Source organism: Pezoporus wallicus, unplaced genomic scaffold (assembly GCF_028554395.1).
Source record: "Pezoporus wallicus isolate ANWC-B61680 ecotype Strahan unplaced genomic scaffold, APGP_CSIRO_Pwel_v1 contig_7902, whole genome shotgun sequence".
Classification (NCBI taxonomy): Eukaryota; Metazoa; Chordata; class Aves; order Psittaciformes; family Psittacidae; genus Pezoporus; species Pezoporus wallicus.
Genome location: NW_026641084.1, coordinates 133,203 through 161,008, shown reverse-complemented (window position 1 = coordinate 161,008; position 27,806 = coordinate 133,203). Strand labels below are relative to the sequence as shown.

General features: G+C 41.5%; 1 protein-coding gene across 2 annotated transcripts; it reads right to left on the bottom strand.

The window, feature by feature from the left end:
- Positions 1 to 1,976: 1,976 nt before the first annotated feature.
- ADAT1 (adenosine deaminase tRNA specific 1) lies at positions 1,977 to 27,756 on the bottom strand. Of its 2 annotated transcripts, none has more exons than XM_057421937.1 (9): positions 27,516 to 27,756; positions 26,781 to 26,849; positions 25,556 to 25,610; positions 24,757 to 24,887; positions 21,978 to 22,596; positions 17,607 to 17,752; positions 14,936 to 15,035; positions 12,265 to 12,351; positions 1,977 to 4,727 (listed from the first exon to the last, which is right to left on the bottom strand). In XM_057421937.1, exons 1-9 carry the CDS (start codon positions 27,754 to 27,756, stop codon positions 4,595 to 4,597), a joined length of 1,581 nt encoding a protein of 526 aa, XP_057277920.1. In that variant the 3' UTR covers positions 1,977 to 4,594. The 2 variants fall into 2 exon arrangements, with proteins under 2 accessions (XP_057277920.1, XP_057277921.1); XM_057421938.1 differs by lacking the exon at positions 27,516 to 27,756 and adding an exon at positions 27,258 to 27,346.
- Between the last annotated feature and the right edge of the window lie 50 nt (positions 27,757 to 27,806).

Below are 27,806 nucleotides of genomic sequence, written 5' to 3'. Positions count from 1 at the left end.
TCTCAGTTTCTCTCCAAATGGGCTTACCACAGTTACTCAGCTGCCTCTACATACAGGGCAAGAAGCAAAGATGTGGCTGAACGGTGAAGGGTCTGGAAAAGACACCTGATTGATCTTTTTGCACAGTACTGGTGTTTACACTTTGAAATTAAAGGATAACACTGTGTTGGAAAAGTAGCATCACTTTGAACTTCATAAGCCAGCAAGGAAACACAAAGTGTAGATTCCTAATAACAGTTTTACTCCATTTTTATGCTGCATGGTGGAGGAGTTTAATTTTTAAAATGTTTGCACCCAGTGGAAATCTATCACTTTTGAGGCTCAAATCAGATTCATACTAACTCAAACCCTCATGAAGTCACCTTATGCCTAGAATTATGTCTGGCTCTACAGTTACTCACAGGTACAGGCAGAAGGACTCCAAAATGAGAAGGTAGGAGGCTGTGAAACACTGCCACTGTTACAAGCCTTGTCACAGTAACAGTGCTGCATGTGCTTACTGCAACTGAAAACATGCTGTTGGTTTCAGTAAGCCTTTCACTGTTCAGAATAGCGCTGCATTGTATAGTACTGCTGTAATAAACATTCCATCACTGCTTCCATCCCGAATTCCTTCCACCACCACCCTTTCCACACATGTAGTATTAATGTTTACTCTTCACAGAATTTTTGATTCAGAATGAAAAGTGGTTTCATCTGTGATTTTTTTATTATGTTTTATTACTGGAAAATGTTCTGTTTCCTTTAAGCTAGAACTCCACAGTTTGACTATGGTTTTCAGTGCTTTTTGCTAGCGGTTAACAGGAGTAAGAAATGTAACTTAAAGCTGCTAGATAAAGCTAATGACATGTTAACATATAGATATATCTAAACAAAACAAGGGAAGGTGAAGTTTTATTCCCAATGTTATGATCTAGGTGACTTTTGGAATATCCTTCATAAGCCCCTAAAAAACCCCACATAACTACTGTAACATTTCTGTAATGATGAATTTAGATTTAGGAGACCAGGTACATGAGTCATTCCAGAGAATGCAAGAATACTTGTGCTAAGCAGTAACAACTTTTAATCTACAAATGCACTTAAAATGGCAATAAAACATAAGAGGTTTCACCTGAAATGCAGAGATGAAATGCATGCCTTTAGATAGCATAGTCATACCTGTAAAATCATGAAAAGTTTTGGGTCCCATGTGAGTCTCACTTTCTGCTAACCCTTCAGGCCTGGAAAGGCATCTTGATTTATACACTGAACAGAAAACAAGTACCTCATTTCCTACAGCCACAGTTCCATATCACCTATCTTCAAGCTAATGTAAAATGTCATCTCCAATATAACTAAACCACTGCTAGATGAATTCAGATGGTCTTTCCTCAAAAAATTATCTTCTACCTGTAAATCCCTGCTGCAGCCTTCTCATAATGACATTATCGGATGCTTGGGATGGTTGTGCTTTGAGAGAAAGAACTGCTGGTTGTAGCCCCTCAACTATGGCTCCCAGTTTTACTCAGTGCCTTTCTTTCCTCCCTACCAACAGTAGCTTCCCAGAACTAATTCTCAATTCATTTCCATGCTCATGCCTCAGGCATTTTCTCCAGGTCTGGTTTCATAACCAGTTAATAGTTTGTAACAAGCAAGAGGAAGCAGCAGCAGCAGAGCTTTAGCTCATTCTTTCCTCTAGCGCTTCTGGGCTTATGGCAGAGCTGATTTAACTCCTAGGGAAAAGCTACCCTGGGGTTTGGGTTCATGGCTTGTTTTTCTACAAAGAAAGAGAGTAACTTGAATAGTCTTGAGTTTACTCTGAATGTACTGAGATCAGTAAGTGCTCCAGCCTGCCTAAGGTGAGCAGTGGAAGCACCCTGCGAAGATTAAAACCTTCCTTTGCAAAGGTACTGGATGTTAGCATGTTATGTCATGAACTGCAGCCTCCAGCTCAAACAGGCTGTTTACTTCTACTTTTGGGCAAAACCATGCTCTGACTTCCTTAAAGGTAAGCAGGTGGCCCTGCCTTGTTACTGCAATTGAAAACATAATGGTGTCTCCAACAGTGAAGCTGTTGAAGATGTCCCACTCAAAACAAGGGTTAGTTTCTTTCTTCCGAAAAATAGGGACCACTGGCCCCCATACTAGTTTGGGAAAATCAGGGACCTATCCAGTAATACAAATACGCTCATTTTACACATGCCTTGGGAAGCTTGGTGCCCTCATGAGCTCTGCTGCTCCCCTTGGCAACCGTTTGGTTGTCCCCACTAACCATCAACTGTGGGCACTTGGTTTCCTCTACTTACACCTACCCACAACTGTGCTCCTCTGTGACAGGGTCTCTGCATTCTAATGTTCTCCCTAAGGATCATGCAGGATCAGGCCCCATCCTTAAATGCTGCTTTGTTGTAGCTCCTCTCTCTGCATATTCATTGACTCACTCTAGGCTAAAATATGTCCTCAACTAAATCCAAAAGTGAGGTTAGTATTACTGTTCAGCACCTATAAAACTACTTTTAAGCCTGACAAGTAGTGGAAAGCAGCAGTCCACAGGTCACAAGTATTTTACAAACACACAGGAAAATCCAGGAACAACCTTTCCCAACAGCCAGGCTCGAATTTTATGAAAGAGTTAAAAGCATTTACATCACGTAACTGCTCATCTGAAAACTATCTGGATGCCAAGACAGAACTAGCCTTATGTAACCCATTTTAATATTGCAGCTGGATGGGAAATGGGAACATTCCAGTCTGGTCAGCAGGTTCCCTACAGACCTTCTTGATTAACAAAGGGAAACTAGGTACGGTAAGTTACAGTTTCTGCAAGATTTCAGGGGAGGACAAAGGTAAATTTTAGGAGTCTGGAAATGTACTAATTATCTCTTAGGTACACTACAGGACTCTGCCCCTGCAATGCAGTTCACCATGTAGCAAATCTGTTATAGCATCTGGCCATTTTTCATCCCCTGGTGACTAATGCCAGTTACCATTCTCCATAATCCCCTGTCCTCTAAAGACACATGCAATGGCTCCCCCCTTCACCAATACAACTGGTCTTTCTGCGGGATTTGGGAGGACAGGCTCATACACACAGCATTCGGGTTTTGTTAGTTCTTCGACAAGAGCACTATTCTTATTTGACAAGTCAACCCAAGTGTGAAGTAAAAGGATTTGCTGTAATCACTTCTCAGACTGTAACGCAATATGTACTGAACAGTCCCATATGCAGCTCAGCAGTTGACTGTACAGGCTGTTTGGAGAACTGCTGTGCCCATTTTTCAAATCCAAAACTATGGTAAGATACCAAAAAACCAGAACATTCAAGTCACTAAAAAATTCTTAGGTTCTAAATTATCCACTTCTTTCATCCTCCCATTGCCTTGTGCAAATGTTTTATGAAGCACAATTTACAGCAGAAAAGGTACAAGAGGGGAGTGTGCTCAGTAGCAGTTACATAGTCCTGAACTTGCTCACAGAATGCAATAATTGGGACAAAAAGCTTACAGAGAATTACCTGCTGCCTCCCCCAGCCCCCAGCGTTTACTGACTGCCATGTAGACATTACTTGGTAATAAAGCATAAAGGCAAAGACTGTCAGAGACCACTTCAGTCTCCCCCAAAGCATCTCCACTTCTGCCAGGCAATTAATGAACAGTTGCCAGGAAACAGTGACATAAATGGTTAAGGCACCCCTGCTTTTAATTAACCACATATCACAGGGAGACAGGGGTTGGACAGCACTTGAAACACTGCAAAGTAGGTAACTGTTTGCCAGGAATTACACAGGACTGACAGGTTTGAACCAGGAGGTTTCTTTCGTGCCCACAGAAGCAAAGCAGTTGAACAGGTATCTGGGAAAGTTGTGAAATTAAAACAGGCACATGAGATAGATCACAAGTGGTATTATTTGACACTGCTTCTCCCCAGCACTTTTTTACTTCTGCTTTGGCTGTATTTAGTAACTAGAAGCTTACATGAAGGATTTGCAGAAAAAAAGACCCTTTAACAGAACCTGTATTTCCAGTTAGAAGCAATGGGGTTGGGGGACATGGAAAATTCTTCCAGGAGCCAGACAAGGAGAGCCAAGAGTTATAAAAACATTACTTACTACACATCAGGGTTGTCCCAGCAACACAAACCCAACCATAACATTATGAAGAGGGGGGGATAAAAGCAGCAGTAAAATTTACAAGTGATGGCCATAGTGCTGCTTTAGTTTCAGTTGACATTACTTCCACTGCAATGGACTATGGTTGATCATATCCTCGGGTAACAGGGGATAGCACGTCACTTCTTCCTTTCTTTTGAGGCATAATTGTTTCATGCAGCTCAGAACTTCAAGTCTACAATGATTCTTTTCTATATTTCAATAAAAAGGGGCTTCAACTCAACCAAAATAAAGACTTCTCTAAACTGCTTTCCTTTTCACTGTCTCCTTACAGCACATAGAATCACAGAATAGTTAGGGTTGGAAAGGACCTTAAGATCATCTAGTTCCAACCCGCCTGCCATGGGCAGGGACAAACTAGAGGATATCTTTTCCTAGTCCTTGAACTGCAGCGGTATCTGTGCACCAGAGCTCATTGCTGGATTTACACAGCCGCATGTATTCTCATGTGAACTGCAGGTATTCCTTGGTATTCTTGACCCAGCCCATTAGGGCTTGGCTACGCAGCACTTTCCAGGCTTCTTGATAATCTAGTGCAGCTTCCTTGTAGTCCCAGTAGGTTTCTAGAGTCTTCATCCTGACAGGAAATACACAACACAGAAAACATTTCTATTATGCTATTGAATGTAAAGCTACAAAATGAAAGAAACCCACAAAACCCAAACACCCAAGCACATGATGATGCCATTTGAGCTCTTTCATGCTAGTAAGTGAAATTCTCTGGTGCTTCTAGACAAGACCTGGAGAGGACAGACCCTGAAGCTAGTGTATCTATCTAGACACTGTCAGCAGTCTTACAAAAGGAAGCAAACCAGTTCCTCTCCATGCTTCACCACTCTCCAGCGACAGAAGTGTCATTGTTTGTGTCATAGCTTATAGAAAACTTCCATTATAGCAAAGAAATGTCATAGGAAAGCTGAAAAGGTGGCTAGAGATAGGTGCAGAACAAGTAGCCTAGTTCTGCTTGAAGAACAGACACGATTACTGGCGGGAAGGAAAGGTGACAAGGGCAAACAGGATAGCTTTTCTTTTCCAACACAAAATAATGGAGAAGAGTGAGACAAAGGAGAAAACATATTTTTACCTTCTCTCTAAAGCAAAACAGACTCAGCAGTTTTGGTGCTCTGCTCCCCTTCTGCATGTAGCACCTACTCCCTACAGCCTCAGCAGAACGACAGTTCCAAGAAAGGCCAAGGTCAATTCACCACAACCACCTCCAAATCCTTACCATAGGCAAATTGTTCTCTCCCAGGTACTCCCAACGTGTACGTCAGACACGGTACAAACCACCTGCACCTTCTGCTCCACCTCAAAACCACACCCTGGGGAGCAGTGTGCACGCTTACATTCACGGGTAATGACCAAATGTTTCTTTTGGGAGAAACTCTTTCATGCTAGCATGCTTCTTGCACTTCAAGCACGTCTGACATATTTGTTTAAGATCTTGACCCTGTCCTTCTTCACTGTAAAATCATCTAATGACATATATTTGTTCTTTATCACAGAATAGCTAATACTAGATGCTGCTTATATCTTCAAAACACAGCTACTTGTACTTATGAGGTCACATTTAAGATGGTCAAAGATCAAAAATGAGTTCTACAACACAGATCTTTTGACCTGCTCAGTCTTGTTAAAGGTGAAACAGCTGTTTTGCTTGCATTTGCTGTGAATGCATATATGTAGATACAGATCCAGACAGACAGATATTGCACCTGCCACTAAGCCAAGAGAAATACTCCAATGCCTAGCTGTTCCGCATTTCATCCTTGCTAAATGTTCCTGGTTTTCCTGCATCTGCTGGCAGATCAACGGCTCTTTAACTCATATCCAGCAGTGTGAGACAATTTAATTAAAACACATAGAATCATAGAATAGTTAGGGTTGGAAAGGACCTTAAGATCATCCAGTTCCAACCCCCTGCCATGGGCAGGGACACCTCACACTAAACCATGGCACCCAAGGCTCTGTCCAACCTGGCCTTGAACACTGCCAGGGATGGAGCATTCACAACCTCCCTGGGCAACCCATTCCAGTGCCTCACCACCCTAACAGTAAAGGGCTTCTTCCTTATATCCAATCTAAACTTCCCCTGTTTAAGTTTGAACCCATTACCCCTGTCCTATCACTCCAGTCCCTAATGAAGAGTCCCTCCCCAGCATCCCTATAGCCCCCCTTCAGATACTGGAAGGCTGCTATGAGGTCTCCACGCAGCCTTCTCTTCTCCAGGCTGAACAGCCCCAACTTTCTCAGCCTATGAGAAATGAGAGAGATTCTTCTAACCTAGATCATTCCAATAGACCTTTGTTTGGAAACTGTTACAGGAGACAGTAGAGGACAACACAGCACAAAAGCAGGATAGACAGCAAGGAGCAGCTCAGTATTTTCACCCCACTGTAGTAGTAGTTACAAGAGCACATGTGAGTGCAGCCTCTTGGGCTCTCATTCTCCAAGCAGACAACATCACTGTAGAATTTAACAGTGGATGCAAGAGAAAGCTGCATTTTAAACAGCTTCCTCAAAGAGCTGCCAAAATCAGATTTATTCAATTCATGTTCAAAATCTCCATTAAGCTTCTAAGAAATTTTCAATCTATACATGGGAAAAATGCTTTCAAATTACTGGGTTCAGCAGTAGCAGTCATGTTTCTCTTTCTTGGTAGCTGGTGCAGTGCAGTGTTTTGACTTTCGGCCTGGGAACAGAGCTGATAACAAGGATGTTTTGGTTTGGCCAAGGACTTTGTGAGCCTCATGCTCTGCCAGGGAGGAGGGGAAGCCGGGAGGAAGCAGAGACAGGACACCTGACCCAAACTGACCAAAGAGGTATTCCATACCACAGCACGTCATGCCCAGGATGTAAGTGGGAGTTAGCCGGAAGGGCTGGGAGACTGCAGGGTTGGAGGAGGTATCGGTCGGAGCTTGGTTGGGCCTGGGTGTGGCAAGTTATCGGTTGGCTGGTGGTGAGGTGATGTATTCTCTTCCCTTGTTATCTCCTTTATCATTGTTATTATTGGTGGTAGTAGCAGTGATTTGTGTTATACCTTAGTTACTAAACTGTTCTTATCTCAACCCAGGGGAGTTGCATCCTTTTCGATTCTCCTCTCCGTCCCTCCGGGAGTAGGGGAAGGGCAAGAAGAGGGGGGTACAGTGAGTGAAGGAGCTCTGCCTGGTTTTAAACTACGACACAAATTCAAGGCACCTTACATCTGCCTAAATCCCTCACGATTTGTATCTCAGCTGTGTTTGGGCCATTGAGGGTCTGAGCATCAGTAATAAAGAACCTGTGACATTTTTTGGCAGAAGTGACAATTTGCTGCTCCAGGCAAAGTGCAGTACAACTGTATGATCTACTGCCTGCCCAGGTCTGCCTGACTACATTCCTTTTATGTTTCTCTTTACTATTTTAATCTTGCCCCTACACTATAATGTAAGAGAGACAGTGATTTTGATGGCTGTGTGCCACGGACATGAGATGTGATCCACAGGTTTCACTCTGAAAGGTACTGCACTCTCGGAAAAGTCTTATACAAATCACCATTATTGCTTGAAAACATTCATGTGCTCAGCTACTTGGAAAGCTGAGCAAAAATGGGCTCACCAGCAAGGCAACCTGCAAAGAAAAGCAATGCACTCTGCAGTACTTTCTTCTCAGCAACACCTCTTTAACCACATATTCAAACGTATACATTGAACTAAAATATACTTTTGAGATTCCAGTGACTCTGCACATGAAAAATGTTGATGTAAGCACAAGGCATCAAACAGAACATACTGTTGTACAAAAATTAATGAATCGCATCTAAGAGGGCAAAAGTTCACAGAGCTCCAGTACGTAAAAATCTGATGTGAATCCATAATGACAGGGGTCAGAAAAACATACAGGGTCTGATTCTGTTAGTGTCTTATTCAGAGCTACAGACCAAATGCAGTCACTGCAGGCAAGATGCTGAGTTTTTGCTCACTGACTTCCTGTGAGTGGGGTCTGCTCAAATACAACAAGCTCTAACAGTAACATAAGGTTCTGCAGTATCTGAAAGACTGTCAGTATATTGCTGTGCCTAAGCTTGGCAGACCAGATTTTTTATGTATTGTTCAAAAATAGGAAAAATAACTTTGTGGCTTTTTCCAGTGTCATCTGAGATGTGGAAAAAATCAATCCCATAGAGAAAGATGTAGAAGCTCAACAGAGTAATTAAAAAAATAAGGACCAAGTCTTGAGATCATTGTGAAGAATCTTTATGGAGCAGAATATACTACTTACTAAAAGATTCTTCAATCTGGCAAAGACCTAAACAAGCATCTGTGATGTGCAGTATAGAAAGTGCAGAGGACCTAGCTGCTCCACAGGCCTCCATGCAGTGGTAGGACCATCACAGAAACTGTTTCATGTACCAATCTTAAAAAGAAAATGGAAAAGGTACTAGAAAATTGCAACAGAATTCTTGCCAGATATGGTGGTTGTTCTGGTTTGGTTTTAATTTGGAGAACATCAGTAACACTGAAAATGCAGCTCTCCAATGACAGTTACTTTCATTAGGCTGACACTTCCTTACCATCATCGTCCCTCATTCCATAGGGAAATATTTAGCAGCCACCTGGTGACATCCTTTTGTTTTTCACAAATAAACACTGGCAAAAAGACCTTAAACATGAACCTCAAACAAAGGTTTTATAATGTATCTTAAAGCCATCTGAAAGTCCTTGCACTGCTCTCTACAGCAGCCCACACCCTCCAATCAGGTGTCACTGGAACTGGAATTGTTCCTACTGCAGACAGAATGGGAACAATGAATAAAGCCCAATCCTAATTGTGAGGGCTCCTGGCTACAATTTAAGAGAAAAGAGAATCAGTGATCCATGTAATAAGCCCAACGAGAAACTTGGGGCAGGTTTATGTTACAAAGCCTCCCTTACATTCAGACAAAGGGTTGCAGAGCCAGCCACACCTTGCACAAACTGAAAGGCCTGGTGACTCTGTATGGTGGATACCACTGTGTGACAAAAGAAGTCTTTCACTTCCTCAGGTGATGCACAAAGCATGCAGTTTTTCTACCAGCAGGGAAAACAACCAAAAATGCAAAAAACCTCCTTTGCCATATAACCACTAAGAAACCACTAAGAGATCTGCAAATAACAATAATATTGCAGAGGTTTCTACATAACAATTAAGATTAGCAATGGCACAACACTGCCACACGGCACGTCTCCTTTGACAGTGAGCACAAACAACATGGTGAGGAATGATGGATTTATGTACCAGTAATTTCAAAACATTAACATGAAACAACATGTGAAAGGGAGACAACAGAAGAGAATGGAGTACGGCAAGTGGAGGTTATAAAAAACCAAGTAAGTTTAGATAGTCTAGCTAGAGATGTGAATGAAAATATAAGTAAGGTTCAGAAGCCAGAGGTCATAGAAATTATCAGAAAGGAAGAAAGTGTAACAACATAACACAGCACTATCTGGTTCTTCGTGAAGTAGCTAATGCCAGCTAAACACAACCTCTTCACTGTCTCAGTTGAAAGCAAATAAACTAAATCCTGACAAAAACAACTGCTCAGTGTAATGTTTAGCATCTTGGAGAGCCAGCAGAGTTCTGCCCCAGTAGGCGTTCTCTCCCTTTTCCAATGTAACAGTGCCCACATCAATTCCCTGGAAAGAAGTGAAGAATAAAAGAGAAGGGAAGGCACAAGAAGCCAGAGAAGCAGCTTTAGACACCATAAAGAAGAAAACAAAAGAGCATCAGAAGCAGTAAACTAGTTCCATGTAAAGCTTTAACTGCCCCAGTATCCTAGGTCTGACAGTGGACAACCTTAGATGAAGGAAACGTTAAGTAAAGAATGGCTTGTGTCTGAATGTACCAAGACAAAACTGTTCAGCAAATTTTAAAGGACAACACAATGAGATTCCCTTGATGGAGCAGAAAGGATGGGTGGCAAGAGACCAAGAAGTGGACTAGAAGAAGCAAAGCAGGAACTTAAGGACAAAGTGGAAAAAGGAAACTAGGTGACAGCATAGCACCAGAGCCAAACATCTGTGGGAGGAGATAAGATGCATTTGAATGGGAAGAAGATATGGAGCTGTAACTTAAATACACAGGAGTTTAGAGGAAACAACTTGAGAGTGTGGGATTTTTTATCTGAGGGCCACTCAAATTCAAACTACAAGGAGGAAAGGAAGAAAAAGGAAGAAAACACATCAGAATATTTTGCAGAAAAGGAAAGAGAAGAAGGAGGAAACAGCAATACAAATTTTTTTTTAATTTTGCTTTCTAACTGAAGAGTAGGGGAAAAAAAAGACTTCCAACAGGAAAGCAACTGGACAAGCTGACTGGTGAGCTAGCACCTCTACTGTATAAATCGAGTTTGTGCAGCCACATCTGCACATCAGATGGACTTTGTCAGGAGAAACCCAAGCAGAAGAATGGTAAAGGACAAAAAAGTCAAAGGAAATTACAAAGCCACTGGAGTCTAGAAAAGCCCTGAGGGGAAGTGACTTTATGTAAGCAGCACATGATCAGCACAATGAGTCACCTACCCAACAAGGCACAGCTCACACTCTGCTCACACTCTACTTGGAGGATGTTATGATGGCTGAACAAGTGATAAAAACTCCCACTCAAAAAAGGTTAACAATTTTATATTTAAAACTGAAGAAGAGTGTATTCTATTTATAGAATCAGTTGAAAGTGTTTCAGCAGTGGCACAGCTCCTGCTGGCATCAGAACTTTAAAATAGTTATGAGACTTCTACAGACACAAAAGGTAACTGCAAGAAACTCAATGGCATGCAAGATCTAATAATAGAAATCCAGGGCACACTTTTATTTTTAGGTTCACCTCAGCTAATATGTTGCTACCAGGAAAGGCAGAAACAGCCCATCTCCCTTTCTTCCAGCTACACATACCTCTTACTTCCTTTGCAAAGGATTTATTACATGTTTTAGCCCTACATGAGCCAATTCAGCTCATCCAATAGAAAACGTAGAAGACAAGGAAATTGTTTTCTGCAGCATAAGCTAGTTGAACTGCCTCACCCTGAGGCTGGAGAAGTGCAACTGATACAAGGGAGAAAACAAGAATCTACAGCCATCAGCAGCAGAGACTGCTGTGGGACCATCACCCTCAGCAGCTACCAGCAGTTAAATTAGCTTAACAGCTGGCGTAATCACATCCCTGGTGAAATCATACCTGGAAATAACTCTGAAATAAACTAACCCTCTCAAGGCAATGGATTTGGAACCTTCTACATCTCTCCAAATCTCTAAGCCAAAGTGAGAGTTAAGTTTTTTGTATATATAAAACTAAGCCCTACTCCATGGTAGCTGTTCTGGCTGGAATACCACCAGACACGTAATGCACATAATGCAATGCCAGACCAGGTGACTATCACAAGAAACTGCAGTCTGATAAATCAAACTTGTTTCTAATAATATAAAAGAAACCTCCAAGTGTAGCTTCCTCAGCCAACTTTCTGTCTTTCCAGAAAGTCTTCATAATACATACATTGCAGAAAGAGCCCTACAACTTCTCACCTTACTAGCTCTCAATCCATCATACATTTGGATGAAAAAAAGATTTTAGCCTACAGTTTTCTAAAAAAAAACCCAAAAAAACCCAACCAAAACAAAACAGCAAACTTTTTTTCCTCAAATTCTGTTTCAGACAAAACCACTTAGAAGACAAACAAACAAAATGTAGAGTTTTCTGCAAAGACAGCAAGTTGAAGAGGCTTACAGAGGTGTCCATCAGCTAGACACCAGACCTAGTGCAATGCCCCACTGATCAGGAACAGAGTTTACCCTTCTCAAAAGAAGTAAGCCTTCAGAACAGATCAGCTGCCCCAGATTCTTACCTTAACTCCAAACAACCCACCTGCAATTTCTTCTGTCATTAACATATGAGATGTGATAGCTATTTCTCCATGGAGGTGATTAGAAAGACCAAAAAGTCTTCCTAACCCATCAAGTACATGCCATAATTTTCAAAGACCAAATTTTAACAATGAACTTATCAAAAGCGAGATTCATGAGCAGATTCTGGTATTATCACATAATTATTGAGTTTCATTAAGTTTGAAATCACTTTTCTAAATCTAACAAAAATGTCTTTACCGGAGCGTGTCTGGCAGATCCTCATGTGGAATACTCATCACCAGCTTTTGGAATGTATGGAAGAGTTCCACTTTACAGATCTTGGATCTGATAGAAAAAAAAAATAAATCAGGAATTCTGATGGAAAAAGGATTCAGAATTGTACTTCCTCTTACAGCTCACAGTATTACATCCCAGCTGAATGTTTTTGATGAAAAACATTTTCACTTCTCAAAGAATGTAGAAAGTTCTCAACAATTTAACTTTTCCTACCCCATCCAAGTGGCCCACCTGCCTTTTTACTTTGTTTTAAATGTTGTACTGACAAAGAGCTCTGTTGCCACCATGGTGCCAGCCAGCACTCTTATCAGTTTGCAGAGAACATTTTAATAGCCACACATTGTTATCTGTGTGAGAGTGCACCATCATCAGCTCACAACTACAGCAAGGTTGAGCCAGAAGGACTAGTCCCAGAACTGATCAAACAAGCACAGGAGGACTTGAAAGGCTTGTTCAAACTGGCAGACTTATTCAGAACAAATAAAAGAATCAGCAGGAATAGATGGAACAATGCTGTCCTTCTCACAATAGTGACAAGGACACACACAGCAACAGCTGCAAAGCAGTTAAATATTAAAAGGCTCATCAAAAAATAAAGTGAGTCAAAGTTTGAAGATACCATATGCATCTCAGTCAGCTTTAAGACCCTCACCCTCCCCAAAGAGAACACAGGTAGAAGAGCTGTTTATAAAGCATGGTTCATTTTTGAGAGCCCCAGCTACTTTCTCTATTTAAGCAAATTCTCTTTATACACTTGTCTTTACAATGACTGAGCTCTCCAACAAGTGCAAACTGATTCTCCAGAAACACTGAAAAAAACCACCAGTCAAAAAAAAACTTTCTATTTTGGTAGTATGTTCTTTAAGAACCCCAAAATTGGCATGCAAAGATGTTCTAAAATTTCATCTTCATGTTAATCTGCCAGTAGTTCATATTGTATTTTCTGGTGTTTTAGTTAAATAAGTATTAACAAAAGCACATACCAGACATCTACCTACAAATTCCTTTTAGTCAGTCAGCTTTACCTTTCTTGATATTTAGCGTTATCTAGCATACAAGGGGGGGGAAACTCTAAACAACACCCCCCACGAATCACCATGAGATTCCTTGAGGGAAATTAAGTCTTGTTTATTATTAAACACCCACTGCCAGTAAGGATATAAATTCCTTATTTTCATGATAGAAGTTCCTTTCGTGACGATTTATCACACAAGTGCGAACAGTTTATGTATTCTTTGACAGACATTGTTTTTAATCCTGATTTCCTAAGGAAACAAGGCCTTTGAAGTCACACAGTCTTGTAGGCCCTCTCCCATAATTTCTGAATGTTTTAGTAAATTTTGGGCACATGTAAAAGAGAGGAGGAGCTCTCAACAATAACTAAATTTCTATAGCACACCGGCACCTAGCAGTGGCTCTAGAGTTTGAGAGCTGAGGATCCACAAACGCTACGTAACAAACATAAGCCTACTGAGAAGAGGTTGTTTGGTTTGTCCGATCTTTCACACATCTTCTGGAATACATTACATACCACCTAATGAAAATTAATATTCCACTGTGCACATAAAGCCTGTCTCAAAAGACACACTAAGTCACCGAGGTCACCTGTGCTAACAATACCCCACAAACCAATGTCACACATCACAGACCACAAAGTTACTAGCCCTCTTCTTTCAGGAAAGACGAGAAATACTAGGATATACCAGGATAACCTTCAGTCAATGAGAAACTCAGAACATGCAACTCTCAGGCATGTGAATGAATTATCCTCTAGAATTGTCCAAGATCTACTTATTCGCTACTGTCAGGACTATCATATTTCTCCCAGAAAGCCCAGGAAAAAAAAGAACACCATGACCATTGATAAACCGTAGTATAAGCAGCCAATAACCAAAACATGACTGCAGCCCTCAAGCTGAACTTCCACAGACCAGTGCTAATTTTGGTCACCTCACCTAAACCGAGAAAGGTGTAGAGAGAGATTTGTCTGCAGATGTTTACAAGTAATTCCTGTCAACCACAAGAAAAATGTGTAACTGTTTCTTTAAACATGGATTATGATGTTTCTTAGAGAGCACAGTGTCAAGAAACTATTGGAAAGTGACATGTTTTGTGTTAGGAAGATGCTACAGGCACTTCATAACATTTTAAAACTTTAAAGCAGAAAGCCACATTGCAAAACAACAGTTTTAACAATCATACAAGCAGATCAGCTGGCTGACTCTTACAGAAATCTAGAAGAAGGACCTGTAGAACACGCACTTCCTTCACAGTCACCAACTCAAGAGATACAAAGCAAAAATTCTGCTCATTTCAATAATAATCTATATTTTAATAAAAATTTATCGTAATCCACCACCACCATTACCTACAATTCTAGTTTTAATCAACAGTGAAAACAAAGAAATAGGATAAACTTGTTAACCCTCATCAACTTTTGCCATTCCAACTCCCCTTCTCTCCCTTACACAGTGACTCTTCTCTTTCCCCAGCTCCCTGCCTTTCCCCTTTTTTCCTCACTCCCTGTATTTCCTCTACTCTGACAATACGCCAGGCACCATATGAGCTGACAGACGTGTGTGTGGGCTAACAAAAAAGATCTCTGCATTCAGACACCACAACATTCTCATACCTGCTCTGATGGCTCCCAATCATCTTCTTTGTTGTTCCCTGACGGAAGCCATCTGAGGTGACATCCAGAGGCTGCTCAGGGACTGCAGTCCAACTGATAGCTGCAGAAGAAAGGATTATGAACAAGGGATATGCTCTCATCACAAAAGCAGAATTTAACAGTTCCTTTCATTCCACGTGTTCATGTGATACCATGCTGATTCCCAAAATAATTCAGACTACTTGCACCAGACAGTCTACATCTTCCTTATTTACTGTGTGCTACTATTTTATTATGTATTGTATGCTCCAAATAGTTCTCTCTGAGTTTGATAACTGACATACATCAAATATTTGCTGACTGTACTTAAAAAATATTCTTATCTAGAAGTCAAATAAAAATAATCTGCTCAAAGACATAGCAAGTGCCAACAACCTTATCCTTTACCATTCTGGTTACCTTATTATCATCTTAAGACTGTAAACTTCTTAATGCTGAAACTCTGCATACCATGCCTCATAGATTCATAAATAAGGACCAAAGCTCAGTGGCATGTTAACAGCAACAAAACTGTATACCTAATCTGTCCCACAATATCCTGAAAACAGTTTTTAAGTTCTACTGATGTCCTGGGTTCAGCAGTAGCAGTAATTTTTTCTCCTTCTTAGTAGCTGATGCAGTGCTGTGGTTTTGACTTTCAGCCTGGGAACAGCACTGATAACACCGATGGTTTTAGTGTTGCTCAGTAATGTTTACTCTGACCAAGGACTTTGTGAGCCTCATGCTCTGCCAGGGAGGAGGGGAAGACAGGAGGAAGCAGAGACAGGACACCTGACCCAAACTGACCAAAGGGGTATTCCATACCACAGCGCATAAAGTGGGGACAGTTACACGGAAGGGCTAGATCGCTGCTTGGGTTGGGCTGGGTATCTGTAGGTGGGTGGTGAGCGGTTGTATTCTCTTCCTTTGTTATTTCCCTTATCATTAGTATTATTGGTGGTAGCAGCAGTGTGTTATGTTACACCTTAGTTACTGGACTGTTCTTATCTCAACCCATGGGAATTACATTCTTTCAATTCTCCTCCCCATCCCTCCTGAGGGGAGAAAAAAAGAGGGGAGACATTTTTTGTTCCCTAAGTTCTCCCATTTTTCTGTGTTCCTAACCGGCAAAACAGCTGCACATGCATTAACTCTAAAGAAAATATTCAGTTTTTCTCCTTCATGATACCATCTTGCCATTCAAGATGCTCAAAACCTACACATTATAAAGCATATTATGGCAGCTGATTATGTTAATCGCACTCGTATCGTGATTCAGCTGTATGCTGCAATTACCCTGCTCTCCTAAGTGTAAATGGTATTTGCACTGTGATTTAGGTACAATGCTGTATAGCTCTGCTGAATTAAAATTCTGTGTAATCCCAAACAACATGAAATACAAAAAACTGTTACTGAACACTTCATCTTACATGTGGGGAGTATCTAAAACCACCTGGTCAGAGTCTGACATCCCCTGACAAAGAGATAAAAATCTACTTAAACATGAGAATGTTTTTCTTTTTTTCCTTTGTTATAGCACAATCTTCAAAATATTAAAAAGAACACATTTCTATTTTTAATACCAGCTGCAATTATCAAGCATATTTCAATGCTCAATGTAACAGCCCTGAATTTATTCTGATTTTCACCTCTTCAAGAAAAAAAATCAACACGGCATAATTTCTATATACAAAAAAGTGTGATAAAGCATCATTCATCTTTATTTAATAGACTGACATGAGTAACTGTACAGAAAGAAAGTCATACACAGGGATTTAGCAGCTGGCTTCAGATCTTTTTTGCAAAGTAAACTGGCGCCATTTTTCAATGATGGATTTTGTTTCCTATCTCACAGAATCAAAATATTTTCCCTCCTGGCACCTGCAAAAAATCCAATCTAATGAATCTGAATTCCATTCAGGAACCCTTTGTTTGCAGTCTGTTTTATCATCAGGTCTATTGTAAGAGAATAATTTCCAGTTCCAGTTAAGCCAGAAAAGTATACAACAGCAGATGGTAGGCATGTCCAAGCTTAAAGAAACTGTTTAACTAGTACTAGTAACCGTACACGCATGGTGGCAGCTCCAGTGTTTGAGTTTTTTCCCAAAAGACATCATGTTGCTAAATCACAGCGTGACTTGCATATTCATTCATCACCATGACAAAAAATGCAATGTCCAAACCCTCTATCAATTAAACCCTCACACTATACTACTCTGTATTCTTTTTACGTTCACAGATTTCTGCAGCAGTTACAAGCATAACTCAGCACGGCAAGTCTTCTGTTCATTACCAAGGAGAATGCAAAACTAACTGAAACAAGCAGCCTTTTGATATTTTGGGGGTTTTTAGTGACCTCAGAACTTCCACTTTAGCTGCTTGTTTCCTGTCTTTGTTTAGCTTAGAAATTCTTCATGGCATCAACCAGGTGTTCATTCAGTCTGAAAATTACCTGCAGAGAACGAGAGGCTGAGCTGAGTATTATTAATTATTAACAATTAAGTTCTGACCTGAAATTAATTCCTTGCTCTAAGTCACATGTTGCCTCTAGCATTGGCGATGAATGATGTTCCATTTTAGAAAACCAGAAAAACCACCTCATTTCTATTTGGATTTCTGCACACAGTTATGCAACTAGCCCAGGTGAACTCACCTGCACTGCAAGGCACAAGTTTTGTTTTGCTGTTAGTCTGTGCTTCCTGAATTGCCTGACGGCTGTGCTCAAACTGAAGATCTGACTGCAGCAGCTTAACCTCCTGGGTGACAAAACCAGCTGGTAAACATGAGATGTGCTGACACCTAAAGTAGGCACAGAAAAATGCAAGTGATTTTAAGTCTGCTCTTCCTAAACAAGCTGATTTTGTGCAATTTCCACCCACAATCTAAAATATGTTACTTTTTACATTAAAACTGAATTTAGCATGAGTTGTGGAAGAAAGACAAGGAGGCTTGAGGGCACGTTTCCCTTCAAAAAAGTATTTGCTAAAAAAACAAAGCGACCTAGTTTGTTAAGACTTTGTCCATCTTAAAAAAATGTGACTGATTTTTAAAAAAGGTCTAGATATAAGGGTTAGTTAACCTTCCTAATCAATGGAGGTAAAATATGGAGGATAAAGACTGCAATAATCAAAGTGTTTACATAGTAAACCATATTACACTAACAACTGTTTTATGAATCTGGAAGTTCATAATCAAAGACTAAAAAGGTACAAGATACATTTACAGTTATATGCATAATCTTACCTGCGTTACTTTAAATTACTGCTACACACTGAATGGGATTATGAGTGTATGAGGAAAGATATCAAGTATTACAGAGTGAGGAAAGAATTACCCAGTAAACTCCACTGCAGAGATAGCTATAGAGTTTCCCCAATTAATATACTATGATGTCTTTTATAACCATCCTAGAAGGATGCAAGGCTATGGAGAAAAGGAGTTACTAAATAAACTCAAACCTTTCAGAGGAACTGGTGTAGTAACTGGCTCTTAATGGGAGAGGTTCAGCTCCTGGGTTTCCTTCTTGCCCTCCTTTCCCTTCACTCTGCCCTGTTCCACTTACTGTCCTTTAAAAGTTGCAGATACCTTTGTTGCACTGAACCAACCTCCTAAGCAAGAGAAATACTCACTTCCAATCCTTTTGTTGCTGGAATAGTTTTCATCAACTCAGAGTTGTGAGGAGCAAGAAAGCCAGTGAACAGCAGAGGATTTTCTTCATTTAGCAGCAGTGCACCTCACCTCGCATAAACTTCCCTGAGGTGACAAGTTGTGTTACCAGAATACTGCTCACAGTAAAGTGAAGCATTCCACTATATAATGAAAAACTACACAGGGTGTAGTTCAGATCAAAGAAGCAGACAGATTTTTATCATCACAGATAAGCACCTACACTTGGCATTTCCAGTCTAAGACAACTCAGTGTTTTCACAGCCGACCAGTGCAAGCTGTCACATGCTAGGTGACACAGCCTGCATGACTCTTCGAAGCAGCCTGCTCTCCTGAAGTCCATGGTTGTGAGTTTGCTTTTTACTTCCTTCCCTCCCCTTGGAATCCTGAACTCCACCAATTCATGGTCACTGCAACCAGGGCCTCTTTTGCCTTTCACATCCCCACTGATCCCCTCATTGTCGGCGAACATGAAGCGCAGCAGAGTACCTCTCCTCCTTGGCTCCTCTCTCTGCCATTTCAATCATTCCTAATGGTGGGTCAGGTTCAAAAATTAAAATTCTTTCTACATTGCAGAGCAGGAGGATGAGAAACAAGTATGCCAAAGCCAGATTTAAGAAGCCACAAATCTCATCCTTTACAGAAGCTGAAGGCCCAGACTCACAGCAGAATTCTGAAGTGCATCCCTCAGAAGGCATGAAAACTACAAAAGGTGAGCTTGCACTGCACATTCAAAGCGTGAATGGAAGTGGTGGGACAGACCAGGCAGAGATACTAGCTTGCATCGGAAGTGTGAAGTGTCCCAGAAGCATGAAGTTTTGCTCAAGAAGCTGGCAAATGAAGTTGCTAAGCCACTGTCCATCATATTTGAAAAATCATGGCAGTCAGGTGAAGTTCCCAATGACCGGAAAAAGGGAAATATAACCCCCATTTTCAAGAAGGGGAAAATGGATGACCCGGGGAATTACAGAGCAGTCAGTCTCACCTCTGTGCCTGGCAACATCTTGGAGCAGATTCTCCTGGAAGGCATGCTAAGGCACATGAAAATCAACAAGGTGCTTGGTGACAGCCAGCATGGCTTCACTGAGGGGAAATCCTGCCTGATCAATTTGGTGGCCTTCTATGATGGGGCTACGGAACTGATGGACAGGGGTAGAGCAGTTGATGTCATCTACCTGGACTTGTGCAAAGCATTCAACACTGTCCCACACGACATCCTTGTCTCTAAATTGGAGAGACATCAATTTGATGGATGGACCACTCGGTGGATAAAGAACTGGCTGGATGGCCGCACACAAAGAGTTGTGGTCAATGGCTCAGTGTCCGGCTGGAGACCAGTAACGAGTGGTGTCCCACAGGGACTGGTGTTGGGACCGGTCCTGTTTAACATCTCTGCTGGTGACATGGACAGTGGGATTGAGTGCGCTCTCAGCAAGTTTGCTCATGACACCAAGCTGTGTGGTTTGGTTGATACGCTGGAGGGAAGGAATGCCATCCAGAGGGACCTGGACATGCTTCTGAGGTGGGCTGATGCCAACCTCATGGAGGTTAACCATGCCAAGTGCAAGGTCCTACACCTGGGTGGGAGCAATCCCAGGCACAGCTACAGGTCGGGCAGAGAAGAGATTCAGAGCAGCCCAAGGAGAAGGACTTGGGGGTGTTGGTTGATGAGAAAATGAACGTGAGCCGGCTTCAGTGTGCGCTTGCAGCCCAGAAACCAACCGTATCCTGGGCTGCATTAAAAGGAGCGTGACCAGCAGGTCGAAGGAGGTGATCCTGCCCCTCTACTCTGCTCTTGTGAGACCTCACCTGGAGCATTGTGTGCAGTTCTGGTGTCCTCAACATAAAAAGGACATGGAACTGTTGGAACAAGTCCAGAGGAGGCCACGAGGATGATCAGGGGCTGGAGAACCTCCTGTATGAAGATAGGCTGAGAAAGTTGGGGCTGCTCAGGTAGGAGAAGAGAAGGCTGCGTGGAGACCTCATAGCAGCCTTCCAGTATCTGAAGGGGGCCTATAGAGATGCTGGGGAGGGACTCTTCATTAGAGACTGTAGTGACAGCATAAGGGGTATCAGGTTAAAACTCAAACAGGGGATGTTTAGATTGGATATAAGGAGGAAGCTCTTTACTGTGAGGGTGGTGAGGCACTGGAATGGGTTGCCCAGGGATGCTGTGAATGCTCCATCCCTGGCAGTGTTCAAGGCCAGGTTGGACAAAGCCTTGGGTGACATGGTTTAGTGTGAGGTGTCCCTGAGCATGGCAGGGGGGCTGGAACTGGATGATCTTAAGGTCCTTTCCAACCCTAACTATTCTATGATTCTATGAATATGAACAGAAACAAGTGCTGACATGAGATCATGACTTTTCAATCTGGTTGCCAAACAGACTCATCTTTCTAAACCTAAATGTACTCCACCACACCACAGCAATTTCTGTGCTAGGTCCCGAAGTCGGTTTCCAAGGGATGCACAGCTCACCTGAAGACACAAGGAACAGTCACAACTTTAGAACAGCAGCTTTCAAAAACTTCTACTGAGAACGGCTGACAATATAACTTTGAAATTTTACATGGGATGGACTTATATGCAAATGCAATAACCCAAATATTAACCTCCTGGGAAATTTTAAGTTCAGATCCAAGCTCAGAAAGACAGCAAAAAGTAAACTGGTTTTACTACAATTCCCTTCCAAGTAAGTTTAATATACTGCCTCTTTTAGTTGCTAGAAAGTTAGTTTGAAAGCAGGGTCTAAAATCAGTGAAAGCTGAATTTAAGGCTGTTATAAAGGTCTGTAAGGACAACCAGAAAGACAGTGCAAAAGTCTACCTATGCATTTACTTGGAGTAATTTCAGATTGCATTTATGATGGATGGATTTGGGAGCTTTTTAATTTAATATTAGGAATGCTGCTGCACGACATAAAAGCTGCTTTTGCTCATCAACACAGTTATGTAAAAGGAACCTTACTACTCAGAATGACTCTCTGGAGTACGGATAACTGAATAAATTGAGAAGTCCAACTTCACTACACTGACTGCATGTCCTTCCAGCTGCTTTTTCTGCTGGAAAGCTTTTAGAAAAACTCTGGTGGGTAACAGCTTCTCAGTGCTCTGTGATGGGACAACCAAGGGGATCCAGAATCTAATGGAAACTCTTTTGTGAATCTTCAAGTCTGATCCACCAGCAGGAGTCACCTTTTCTCCATACTCCACAGGGCCACTTTCTGAAAATGTGAATTTGCAGAAATTGACATTTTCTGCATATGACCCTGGAAAAAAGTTCTGGTATTTGTGTGATATGTTGTCTTCCATGATTCATTGTCTCCATACACACCATGTGATTTCCAGAGAACACTTACCTTTCAATAATTGCTCTCCTCATGACTTCTTGGCTATATGGACACTTCCCCACTATAATTGCTGACAGATATAATGGATACTGCAGGAAATGCATCAGAAGAGCTCCTTGACACCCTAATACATTCCAACGAGCCAGTTTATCACTGCAGGACATTGAGCATGTTCTGTCCCCACGACCTGGCTTCACTCGTAATAACCCCACACAGTGATAACCTAGTCCAGGTATTCGGGCATCACTCAGCTCTCCAGGCACGCATTTTGCTCCAGTTCTATAAACATCTGCTACCTTTGGTCTCCTTAAGGTAGTCTCCTTATTAGCTGTTTGCCTCTCTGCAGAACCTTCACAGCCCTCTGGATTTGTGTCATCTTCTCGTTCCACAGATCCTTGCTGAACAGCCAGGCCTTCAGTGATTACAGAAAAATAACCATCATTGTCAGTTTTCATTCTCTTGATTTTATGGTCACTTGCCATTTTCTCTGATTTCCTTTTATCTTCTAGACCCAAATGATCATGGTTACTTCTACACTCTTCTAACTGTCCAACAGCATCAGCTCCAGTTGCTGGCTTACAAAGCTGGTTCACTGGTTCAGTCATTGGAATAATAGAAGCATCTCCACCTACAACAGAAGAAATAATATTTAAATTTGCCAAATGTATCTCTTGTGATTGGAACATATCACAGCAGTACTATGATGACTGCTATTGGCTTTCACAGATTTGTTCTCAGGAAAATTTTAACTATGAGAACACGCTTTTCAAGCGACACTGATGTACAATGAAGAATCAGACTTCATTGAAATTTTATCCAACCTATGTTTAATTTCATGTTTTCCATTCTACCTAAGAAATAATCAAAAAAGCAAAATTTAAAATAAAAATCATAAAGCTAAAGGTGTCATTGGCATCTGACAGACCACAGGCAGTGCTGAAGACTCAGAGGAAAACTAGTCTGATCTAACTAAACAATACAACTCTCAAAGGAGTAAGTAAATAATAACCTATCAAATAAAAATGCAAATTTTAATCTGTATTATTAAAACAAGATCAAAACAGAATTCTGAAGCTCAGTTCAAAGCCAACCAGGCGTGACAGGTATGTGAGAAAAAGGCAGTCAGGAAACTATTCTTGCTATTAAATTTGGAGATAGATGTGGACTCTATTCTGATATTGCATTACTAAAGAAAACCATCATAGTGTATTCCAGCAATGCCATCAAAATCACACAAAAGTATGAGCAACTAATTCACTATGTGAAGTACTAATGAGGTGTATTTTGAGAGCACTGTGACCTCTTGACTCTGGTAACAGACTAGCAGTTGAAGAATATACTGGTAAGATTGTGATAACATTGAGACCTCCATTAAAATGACAGACCCAAGAAGTCTCATTTCTACATTTTGCTAATAGAGCTCATCTTTGTGATGTTTGTTGGTTTGGTTTTTTTTAACAAAAGTGTTTTCCTGGACAAAACAAGAAGTTGCATCCATCCCGTAAGTTTTGGATTAGGGGACTGTTCTGTAGGTGGAAATTTTGGTTGTTTTGTGGGAATTTGGTTTTGATTTGTTAGGGGGTTTTTGGTTTTGTTTTGGTGGTTTGTTGTTTGGGTTTGGTGTTTTTTTCTTTGGTTTGATTGAGTTTTATCTTTTTTTTTAGTGGTTTGGGGGTTTTTGTGTGTCCTGCATTCAGTTGTAACAAGTCACTTTTCTCCTTCTTAATATCTGTTGCAGTGCTGTGCTTGGGATGTGCTTGAGTCTGAGAATATTGCTGATAACACATGGGTGTTTTCATTGTTGCTCAGCACCACTTACCACAGTCAAGGACTTTTCAGTCGCTCATGCTCTGCCAGTGAGGAGGGACACGGGAAGCCAGGAGGAGCAGAGACAGGACACCTGATCCAAACTAACAAAAGGGGTATTCCATACCACAGCACATCATGCCCAGTACAAAAACTGGGGGGAATTACCCAGAAGGCCCAAATCAGTGCTTGTGTCGGTTATCTGTTGCCAGGTGATGAGCAATTATTTGTGCATCACTTGCGTTTATCAGTATTTTCCCCTTCCTTTTTTATTTTTATATTCTCTCTCCTTGTTATTCCCCTTATCATTATTATTATTGGTGGTAGCAGTAGTGATTTGTGTTATACCTTAGTTACTGGACTAGTCTTAACCCATGGGAGTTACATTCTTTCCATTCTTCTCCCCATCCCTCCAGGAGCAGGAGGGAAGAAGCGGGGCGGTGAGCAAGCAACTGCATGGCTCTGGGTTACAGGCTGGGCTTAAACAATGGCTGTGGTTGGGGTTATTTTGGTTGTTATCGGCTTTTTTCTGAGGTTTTGTGTTTGATGGATTGCTGGTTTTGGGTTTCTTTGCTTGTTGGGTTTTTTTTAAGGAACTGTGATAATTGTCAATGATACCATTATAATTTGAATCCAAGGAGACAATGTTTAAAGCAAAGCAATCAGGAGACATGACAGAACCTCTGACAAGTATGTTAGTTTCTGGGAAATAGAATAGTAGCTGTTATCATCTAAAGAGAAAGCGAAGCATTCCACTATATAACGAACAACATACCAGATTTCCTGAATTCTCACAAATCACATCCAGTGAGAAAAAAATGCCAAATGTATCTGTGAAGGACCAGTCAAGTACATCTTAGGGCACATACTAATAACATGAATTACTGCCTCACACTCACTCCAGACCAAAAAGACCAAAGGCAGGGGCAGAAGAGATTCTACAAGTGAGAGCAATGAAATTAGTTCACTCCAGCATACTCACATGGGGTGTGACTGGAGAAGAAAACAAATATGACATTTGGTTTGAGTTTCCATTTCCCAGTTTCAGTTCCTGGAATAAAGATACTGCATTGCTGATGGGAAGCTGCCAGCCACATCTGATGGAGAAGATACCTGTTAGGCAGAAAGTTTTCATGAAACATTTACTTCATTTCTGATGCATGGGAAAATAACAAACATGAGACACCCACTAGTGCCTGTCCTTTGCTGATAAAGTCTGTGAGGAGCAAGGAAGTTTTGCTTCTAAAGATAGATGGGATCCAACATAATCCATAAACAAAAAACACATCATTGGAACCTTAGTAACAGCAACCTGACAGGGTCAGATTCAGTGGAGTTAAATGTCTCTTCAAATCACGTCTCTGTTCTGTAGCTTTACTATTCTCCTGTCTTGGTTCCTTGAACCAGCTTATCCAATGTGAACACGATGGCTGTTATGTAGGAAAGAAAAAAAAGGCTACCCTTGACAGCTACTCATCAAATCAGCACTGACATCACATGAAATCAGATCCTACTTTGTTCAGAGGCTCTACAAGAACAAAGAAACAAGCTTTTGTGAAAGGGCCTTCACACCACTTAAAAGTGTAAAAATTAGGCTAAACTGCTTGTTGCAAAGGGGAAAAAAAGTGTTGCCTACACAGAAGTAATACCATTCTCTTTCATTACACTCTTATCCCTGAGGCTGCAAAATGTGGCTATTTTGTTATAGGTCAAAACATTTTTACCAAAATCAACCAACCTCAAGAGGCACTGAGTAACAGCACGTAAACTTCATGCCTCACCTCTGGAAGCTCCTCTTGGCCACAACTTCAGCATGACTGTCATTCAGAACATCTCCTGAAGCAACAACCAAATAAGAACATTATGCAACATTACTAAAAAGGAGACAACAAAGCAAACAAGATTTGACAGGTGTCAGTTCTCCAGATTTGTTAGCATGTGAAGGTTTAACATTGGTATTCAGTTACTGCAAGATATTTACAATTCCTATAGCTACAAAAGGAGGTCAACAGCCTACTCAAATGAAGGATAAAACTCTTCACTCCGCAGCAAACCCAAGACTTGTTGAAATACCAAATTGTAACTCTTCTGGCATCTGAAATCCTTTGAGTTGAATAAACACTGGCTTCCTTCAAAACCCTCATGGTATTTCTTCTTAATGGTAACTCTTTATATTCTCAGATGAAGCATAGCATTCAGAAAATTTTAAGTGCTTGTTAAGCTGTTGGGTGAAATCGCTTGTTGCACTATGTACAATATAAATTACTTTTCTTGTAAATAACACTGATATTTACCAGATTTACACATCTCACCGTCAAACTTCCAGCAATATCTGCCTACTGCAGTATCTAAAGGAACAAGATCTGCAGATCTACCTAACGAAGGTAGAAAGCCCTGTACCTACATATTTACAAGCACTTCTCCTTTAGTTCCTATAGCTTCTGCCCTCTCCTAGGAGAGGGAACAAACATCCTGAGTAAAGAAGCAGACATGCAGAGCAAAATCCTACAATAAATGGTAAGAAATGTAGCTGTGAGAAGTCATGTTTGTGCCACACACACTATTGTACAAATACTTGAAATTAGCTAGCTGCAGAACACATGGTAAAGACAAGCAGCCTGTTAGTACATTCCGGTGCCATCCCTCCCCTAACTCAGCAGTGGCTCTTTCGCATCAGGCCACGACAAAACTAGATCATCAGAGGCAAAAGCAGCACAATTATTTTGCTTATGTTTTGGTTTGCTTTTAGTCATTAACTCTTTGGGCATGCAGATGAAGGGCCTAAATTACACATTTTCACATATATAAAGTTTATTCACCTTCAAGGCAGCAAGTACAACAAGCTCCAGGGCAGCCATTCTGGCTGCCTAAACTCCTCTCTTCTTAATGAAGTGAAACCTGCCTGACACTTCTGCCTTCAAGTCTGAGCCTTGGACATTTGCACCGATTTTATGACACCAGCAAGAAAAGGTAGCACAGGATGTCCGGTCTGAACACCATACTTACCAGTTTTTCTCATTTTGTTTTGGCCAATACATTTTGTTCCTGTTCCCATAGCGACAACTTCCTTTGTAACTGAAAAAGGAAACATTATTACTTGAACAAGCTGTGACCAGAAGCACTGCTCTCATAAAGTCATTGAGGTAACACACAGGACATTGTGTCAAAGGTAAGATACAGTGAGGCAGGCCATACCACATTCCAGAAAGGAAACAGTATCTCACCAGCCCCAGAAAAGGTCTGTGATACATTGCAGCAGCACTAGCACATGCCTGCCATGCTTGGCTGGACCCTGCGACGCTGGCAGATGATTCCTCAAACTTGTAAGCAAGCATGGGATATAATTTGTGAAGCAATATGGAAGTGCCAGCAAGGGAAAAGGTAATGGGGAACTATCACCAACACAAAATGTAATAAGGCAGCCTGTTAATGGAGAGCCAGCTGAGACCTTCCAGCACTCTTTCAAGTAGCAGCTGAACACACCTGTGCAAGGGTTTACATTAGTAATTCAGGTCCTCCTAAACTTCTTTCCTCTCAGATACAGCCTGAGAAGAACAGAGCTTCACCATAACCGTCTCTTTCTAGGCAGAAGCGGTAAAAGCTTTTGCAGAGTAAAGCATTTGGGTGGAGACGCAAATGGGGTTGTTTTTTTTTTCAAAGGTATTAAATAAGAAAGCACCAAGGGCTGCCATCTCCTCTCCCCTTCGCCGCCAGCTGCCCCCGTCCCCACGGCTGTCTTACCCTGCAGAGCCCCTGCACTAGCAAGAACCTCTCTTTGGGTTGCGGACTCCACTTTGACAACAGCTGCCAGTGAAGTCCACTCCCTGCTTGGATCTGGCTTCCCCTGCTTAGGGAGCCTGCTCCGATAGTGCAGGCAGCACAGCTCAGCAACTTCATCAGCTGACCACGCGGCTCCCGAGAGGCGCCGGATCCCATCACAGCACTGATCTGCAGCCCCCTTCTCTCCCACTTTGCGCTGCATGCCGGTGTCCCGCACCAGACTCCGCTGCCAGAGGCGCAGCCGCACCCCTC

What these genes read in the sequence shown, in the direction of transcription:
- ADAT1 (XM_057421937.1), bottom strand. Translation starts at nt 27,756, where the DNA reads ATGCAGCGCAAAGTGGGAGAGAAGGGGGCTGCAGATCAGTGCTGTGAT. An exon ending in AAACAAAATGAGAAAAACTG is followed by an intron (nt 25,611 to 26,780) that starts GTAAGTATGGTG and finishes TTGTTGCTTCAG; the next exon opens with GAGATGTTCTGAATGACAGT. An exon ending in GCCAAGAGGAGCTTCCAGAG is followed by an intron (nt 24,888 to 25,555) that starts GTGAGGCATGAA and finishes TCTGCCTAACAG; the next exon opens with GTATCTTCTCCATCAGATGT.